This window comes from Alosa sapidissima, chromosome 8, assembly GCF_018492685.1.
Source record: "Alosa sapidissima isolate fAloSap1 chromosome 8, fAloSap1.pri, whole genome shotgun sequence".
Classification (NCBI taxonomy): Eukaryota; Metazoa; Chordata; class Actinopteri; order Clupeiformes; family Clupeidae; genus Alosa; species Alosa sapidissima.
This window is the reverse complement of record NC_055964.1, coordinates 19,681,978-19,689,477: the sequence shown is the minus strand read 5'-3', so window position 1 is coordinate 19,689,477 and position 7,500 is coordinate 19,681,978. Positions and strand designations below refer to the sequence as shown.

Below are 7,500 nucleotides of genomic sequence, written 5' to 3'. Positions count from 1 at the left end.
GACAGGCCCTGAAAGACCCGGGATACACGAAACTTGGTGGGCATGTAACCCCCACATGGATAGCATGGAACCATCGCTTTTCGTTTTGATCTGTAGCCCCCCCGCTGGACTGGACCCCCCGAAAGGAGGGTAGGGCAGACACAGTTTTTCTGTGAATATCTTGAGAACCGTAGGGCCTAGGATGACCAATTTTTTGCCTATGTTTGCCTCCAGGGGTCATGTAAACCCATTCCATATGCACACATGTGCATAAACAGATACACACGCACACACATACATTCACAGTAATCCTACGTATGACACATACTCACACAGTAGACATATATACGCATGCATGCACATGCACACACACAGGCACATAAACAGGCAAACGCACATGCACATGCACGCACACACACACACCCACACACACATAAACATAAACATGTACACGCACACATGCACACAATTCAAGAATTTCTCAGAATTATGAACAGACAAGATGGGGGTGGGGTTGTATAAAATGTATATTACATGTGAAATATATGAACTAATCATGTTTTGGTACTTGTTGTCTAGCAGATACCAGTGAGAATTGAGTGTGCATAATGCAATTCAGTGAGACCGTTAGAATCATATATGCCTTTCAGCGTGACTTATTTTTGTGGAAAACGTGCTGGACTGGGCGGCGGTCATATTTTGTACCGCTCTGCGGTACATCTAGTTGTAATTCAGATTGGACTGGAGTTGCCTTTTGTAACACTATGAAAAGCCACTTTGAATCTCTTTGCAGTTTTTTTTCTTTCTCTCTCTCTTTCTCTCTCTCTCTCTCTCTCTCTCTCTCTCACACACACACACACTTTCTCTCTGACTGTCTTTCTTTCTTTCTTTCTTTCTTTCTTTCTTTCTTTGTTTTCTTCCCAATCACAAGCCCCCAGCTGTATCCACCTGTTCGCATCGTCCCGCTCGCCAGGCGTAAAAACTCCAACTCACATGAGGAGATCATTATAAATCTCCCAACACTTGAGGTGCTTTACCATAAATATCCCTCCCCTCCTCTCCCTGCATTTTTCCCCTTCCTCTCTCGCTCCCTTTCTCTCTCTCCTTCTCTCCCTCCTTCTCTCCCTCGCTCTCGCTGCCACTCTAAGCCCTTCATTTTAATGAACTGGATTTGCTCCAGAGAGAAGGTTTAGGCTCAGCACTGACACCTTATCTGTCAGAAAGTGCGGGGTGGGAGAGAGAGGAAAAAAAAGGGGGGGGGGGGGGGGGGGGGATCAAAGTTCTCGGTGGGATCAGAGCGGAGAAGCCGCTCGCCAAGCACCCACCATTTCATTAGTGCTTAATTGGCACACAGCTAAACAGAAGCCAAGAGCAGGTGTAAACAGGCCGCTGCCCAGCTCGTGTGTGTGTGTGTGTGTGTGTGTGTGTGTGTGTGTGTGTGTGTGTGTGTTTGGGGCAGTTGGGGAGAGGTGGAGTGGGGCGGGGGGGGGGGGCAGTGGGACCTCCCCAGGGAGGGGGGGCAGCAGGGACCTAGTTAGCGCTGCCCAGACAGCACGTCCCCCTGCCTGTGTCTGAGAGTGCCAGGGACTAAAATCGTGACGATGATTGCACACTGTGTGGGAAATAAATGAAAGCGATTTCAGGTTTTAAGGTTTCACTTTTCTGCGTGTCTCTATTCTTTTGCAGCTCTTGTGAAAGTGTTTAACAGCGGGCGGTGGGAATTGAAGAGACAGAGGGGGAGAGACGGGCAGGAAGAGATGGGTTTAAAGAATAAAAACAAAACGGAAATTGGGGAAGAAAGTGTCTGTGGAAAATGGAGTGCCGAGTAGCAGTTTGTAGCCCCCCCCCCCCTTCCCCGCCCCCTTTTTTCTTTTTCTCACTGTTTCATCCTGTTTTTTTCTCTACCTTAGAGTGCAGATCTGTCACTCTTAATTACCCGCGAGACTCGTGCATACTGAAATACCCAGCAGTGGCCCCCCTGCATCATTAGAATTCACTCTCTTGTATCCGCTCAATCAGACACAGTGTGTGTGTGTGTGTGTGTGTGTGTGTGTGTGTGTGTGAGAGTGTGTGTGTATATATATGTGTGTGCGTGTGTGTGTGTGTGTGTCTGTGTCTGTGAGAGCGTGTGTATATATGTGTGTGTGTCTGTGTGTGTGTCTGTGAGAGCGTGTGTATATATGTGTGTGTGCGTGTGTGTGTCTGAGTCTTCCTGGGAGGCCGTGAGCGAGCTGTCTGCAGTGTATCACTTGATATTCTGTTTATTTGAATTTTAAGTCTGAGTAAATTATTGAGTCAAATGCGAACATATGGCCTTCGATCCATTATGTATCACACTGGAAATGTCATCTTTTAAACACAGGCACTTTTCTCTCTCTCTCTCTCTCTCTCTCTCTCTCTCTCTCTCTCTCTCTCTCTCTCTCTCTCTCTCTCTTCCAGCGTCCTTAAAAGTATGAACTCATTGCAGGAGGTTTCTCGTGCGAGGAACCTGCCCGTTTCGACCGTAAGCTTTTTTTCATAGAGACAGCTATTGAAAATATCCCACATCCTTTAGGTAAACACCCGGAAGAGAAACGATCACATGTAATCCAAATAATAACTTCATTTGTCCTGCTTTTTCGCTGAGTAATCCGTGAGCCTCATTCCTCGCTAGGACAGTATTTCCATTAGACGTCATAATAAACCCTCACCGCTTCAAAGGCCTGTCTGCCTGGAGTTTGAGCCTCTGGAGAGAAGCGGAGTTGGTGTGTGTTAAAGACTTGTCATGGCAATGGATGGTGTTTATTCGCACCGGCCAAATAGATCACGGCCCTGTATTACACAGTTAATTGTAAACAACGAGACAGCAGGCTTTTAACCCCTCACCCTCAGATTATTCTCAACTGCTGATGATCAAATGGCAGACCTGCTGAAAGACTTCTCTGGAGTGGAGAGGGAGTTGTTGTGTGTGTGTGTGTGTGTGTGTGTGTGTGTGTGTGTGTGTGTGTGTGTGTGGTTAGAATCAGTTTACACTAAAACTTTAGGCTCATTGTAAAACTCAAGGTCCTTTTTAGCACATTTTGAGCACATTTTCCCCATTTGCCAGCTAATTAAACAGTGTTTTTTTATGATTGCTAGTCGGTTAATAACACATTTTATCTGGCTTAGTCCTAGCAAAACCTTTGATCTGTAAAAGCCTGTGGTAGATACATGTGTTAGGCAATGAGCCTGTGAATGCTGATGTATCATTCACAGGAGTGTGTGTGTGTGTGTGTGTGTGTGTGTGTGGGGGGGGGGGGGGGGGGGGCCTGCCGCCTTTCTGTCATTCCCTGCACCAAGCAGAACTTCAGAGGCTTGGAGACACATAGATGGGCTATCTGAGGATATTGCTGATATCTTTGCTTTATGCGTGGAAGAAAAGGCTCGTGTGTGAGTGAAGTGCAGCTTTTTATGTCCATTCCCTAAACTGACACTGAGGGTAATTGCTGTCTTTGACTCTCTGTGTTGAGTTGGAATGTCTTTGGCAAGAGCCTACCCATGAAGAGCAGAAGAGCACCATGTTAAGTGGAGGATCTGCAAAGCATCTCAGAATATCTCAAAAGCTCTTAAAACTGTCTCTTTGATGTATACTATGCACTTTTACTTTGGAGCAGGTTAGGCCAGTGCACAGATTGAACCCATCGATTTCCATTTTCTCTACCCTACCCCAAATGAAAAGTGCTCGTTCTCTTAAAAACATGTTTTTAAGAGAACGAGCACTTTTCATTTGGTTTCATGATGTTGCTGTTACCACCTAGTTCAAACCGCTGGTGTAAAAAGACGTTTAGAAATGAAGATAAAAAAAAAACACACACACTCACACACACACTCACACACTTTCTTCCTCTTTCGTGCACATACTCTGACAAACTCCTCACACACCCACACTCAAACTCATATATACACAAACTCTCAGACACCCACACACACTCAAATGTATACACACACACATACACACACACAGGCTGTGGGTAATTTGTCCAACACGTCCTGTGAGATTAGTCGGATTAGTCGGGGCTGGGCGTTAGTCTGGACGTAGGGGACTTGACACGCCACGGTCATGTGCCTTTTACACCTAGCCCTGGCCTCTCCTGGTCTCTCCTCTCGGAGCGCTCTCAGAGAGGAGAGGCCAGTGGGCCGTGCGAGACACACTGACGGGGTGGTCTGGGGGGAGTCATGTGACTGGCGCCTCATGACCTCTGCCCATGCGATTGCTGCTGCCCAGTGTGATCATGTCAGAGGGCTGAAGTGGGGAGGTGGGATGGGGACAATGGGCGGGAAACACACACACACACACACACATATGAAACCCACATATACACATATACACACACACACACACACACACACACACACACATATGAAACCCACATATACACACACACACACACACACACACACACACACACATATATGAAACACACACACACACACACACACATATGAAACCCACATTTACACGCACATACACATACATATATATGTATATACAACCCTACCCACCCTCTGGGTCTGCGCCGCCTGTAACCACTCATCCATAAAGCCTTGAAATGCTCCCCCAGGTGTGTGCGGGGGCCGGCTCAGCAGTCTGTGCGCTTAGCGGCTGGGGCTTTTGTGAGCGCTGGCATGTTTTGAGTTTGGGAAGGTATGAGCAGTCACAGGCCACTGGCTCCATGTGAATCTGTCACATGTTTTTCTTTTTCTTTGTGGTAGTTCTCTCTCTCTTTCTATCTCTCTCCCCCTCTCCCTCTCTCTCTTATGCCCCCCCCTCTCTTTCTACCTCTCTGTCTCCCTCTTTCTCTCCCTCTTTCTCGTGTACTTTTTCTGTCACGCAGCCCACCTCCCTTCTCAGTGTGTGTGTGTGTGTTTTACAGGTAGGCTCGGAGCAGCAGGTGAGCCTGGAGCTGAGGCCAGAGGAGGTGCTGGCGTCTCTGCCGGCCTTTCCCAGAGGGGCCCCTCAGCAGCGGGCCAGGAGGGCTGCCGAGGCACTGTGCCGAGCCTCCAACCACGCACAGCTCATGGCCCTGCAGCAGGTGGGTCTGACACGCACACATACATACACATACACACACACACACACACACACACAGAAATACATGCATGGAGAACACACGCACGCACGCCCGCACAGAGAGAGATAAGTACATGCATGCAGACCACACACAGTAATGCATCATTCTGACCCAGTCCATACTAAGTGACTTTATTAATTAGTCACTATTCACTCTTTTTTCTCAGTCAGTCAATCTATGCTCACTTGCATTACTGTACTGACTTCACTTGCTAACTTGACTTATTCAGAGGACATAACTCACTGTGGTGATATACTGATGCAGTATTTCATGGCAATATTCATTTTTCAGCTTGCTACATTATTAAGCACTAGCATGGTGCCCATACAAAACATGCCCATGCCAGTGTTGGGTGCCATATTGTTGAGGTGAAGATTCGCTGAATGTTTTCATGTCTGTAGGCACACCGCACAGTCAGTTGTCACTGTTTTGAAGTTGCACAATGTTGTCTTTGAGTGTCTTTTGTTTGTTTCATATCCAAACAGCTTTACACTTGATGCTTCACTCACTTATGCAATATACTCGCCAACTTTGAAATCAGTCAGATGAATGGCTCATGGGATGCAAAGATCACAGAGAAACTCACACATTGAGACTTTTCTTGCCTCATACATTGATAGATATATCCATTTTTAACAGTCTCTTATTTATCTCTAAGCTTTTTGGAAAAGAGAATTTCTCCAAAGCACAAAGCTGCTTTGATATCAGTCCATCAGACGGGCGCACATTAAAAACACATCAGCTGTGAGAGGCCGTGGCTGGTGCCGCCGCCCCGGGATCCAACACTCCACTCCGCTCCAGCTGCCTCACTCTGCCCACAGGATGTTGTGTGTAGTAATAGTCCATCAATATCGATCAATATTTCATACAGGAATAACCCTCCCTCCCCTCCCCTCCTCTCCCTACACCCCCCCCCCCCCCCCACACACACACACATGCCTGGAGGGTCATCGAAAGCTGTTATTTCACGAGAAAGCCCAGGCCATGCATTAGGAATTGAAAAGAGAGAGAGAGAGAGAAAGAGAGGAAAAGAGAGAGAGAGAGAGATGGGGAGGGAGGGAAAAGAAAGAAAGAAAGAAAGAAAGAAATGGAGAGTGGGAGTTGAATGGGGTGAGAGGTACTATGGGGGAGCATCAATCATTCATGACCCACCATTGGCCTGCCAGGCTCAACAAGATGATTTATGCAACACTTGTTGTGACGCCGCACTGCAGCCAGGCCCTGCGATCCTACCGCAGGCGCCGCACCAGCGTGCCGTTATGGGGGCCATAATGCATTTTTAAAGGCCTCTGTTTCCAGCCTCAAAATGAGATGATCAGCTCTCATGTAGCCACCTCATAACATGACCTCTTACTTGGAGCGGCTCACAGGGTGTCGTCGAACACTGCACAATGCCGTTTTTTATTAAGTGATGTGTCTTCATGTCAGAAGCCCGCGTGTGCACCCTTGGGAGAGGTTAATGGTTATATCATATTGATGCATTGTACTTCTCTTTTGGTCAAGTGTTTGTGGAGTCCACTGCGTTCAGCTTGGGGGCAGTTTTTGGTGGGCGAGTCGGTTCTGTGCAGCTGATGTTTTGTAAGTTATGCGCATAGTTTTTGCAAGGCAGTACACTAGAGGCGTCCTTGGGTTCCGTTGTGTATTGCCGGGAGGGAAGTGTATCTTTCCCCATCTGTGTACAGTCAATGGCAAACATTGACTGGAAGCTGTGAAACACACTTTTCTATGCAAATAAATCCGACGAGTTATTCCCAAACAATAGCACGGCTGTTCTGTATTAGTGACCTGTATTTCGTGTGTGTGGTGAAAGAGTGTTTATTATTTGTATCAGTTGTCAGAAGTTGACTAAGAGCTTGTTGATACATTCATTTTAATTGTCAGCGTTTTGACTGAGAGCTTGTTGATGTGTTTGTATTACTTGCTGTGCTTGTTGACTCTTCTGTAATAACTGAGGGCCTTGTGTGTGTCTGTGTGGTCTGTGTGTCTGCGTGTCTGCGTTGTCTGCGTGTGTGTGTTTGGCCCCAGGTGGAGGCTCTGCAAGCCGAGCTGGAGTTCCACAGAAGCCTGTACAGCCTGCAGGTCACCTACACAGAGGAGCTCATTCAGGGCGTGCGCCGATCCTACCAGGCCTTCCAGGACAGCGTCACACACAGTCTGTGTGTCCCACTGCAAGGTACCGCACACAACCGCAGCATTATGAAGCGATAACTCTACCGGCTGTTGATATTAGTTATCTAGTGTTTACGTACTTATTTACTTATTCATTTGGCTACCGCTTTCATCCAAACTGACCAAAGTGACCTACATATGCCAATTACTACAAGGTCCAGTCTCCTCAGAGCAACTTGGGGATAAGTGCCTTGGCTCAAGGGCACAAAGGTGGAAGCCAGGTGTTTGTCTCTTGCTGATTTGAGGGAATATATGATTTTGA

The 7,500-nt window shown here is 47.3% G+C and overlaps 1 protein-coding gene across 3 annotated transcripts in view; it reads left to right on the top strand.

The window, feature by feature from the left end:
• Nucleotides 1–7,500, top strand: part of LOC121716036 — a 56,429-nt gene that overhangs the window by 37,522 nt on the left and 11,407 nt on the right. For all 3 annotated transcript variants that reach the window (XM_042102172.1, XM_042102173.1, XM_042102171.1), the window contains 2 exons: nt 4,872–5,030; nt 7,095–7,242. In XM_042102172.1, the coding sequence (XP_041958106.1) occupies nt 4,872–5,030; nt 7,095–7,242 (307 nt within the window). The remainder of the gene's footprint in view (nt 1–4,871; nt 5,031–7,094; nt 7,243–7,500) is intronic.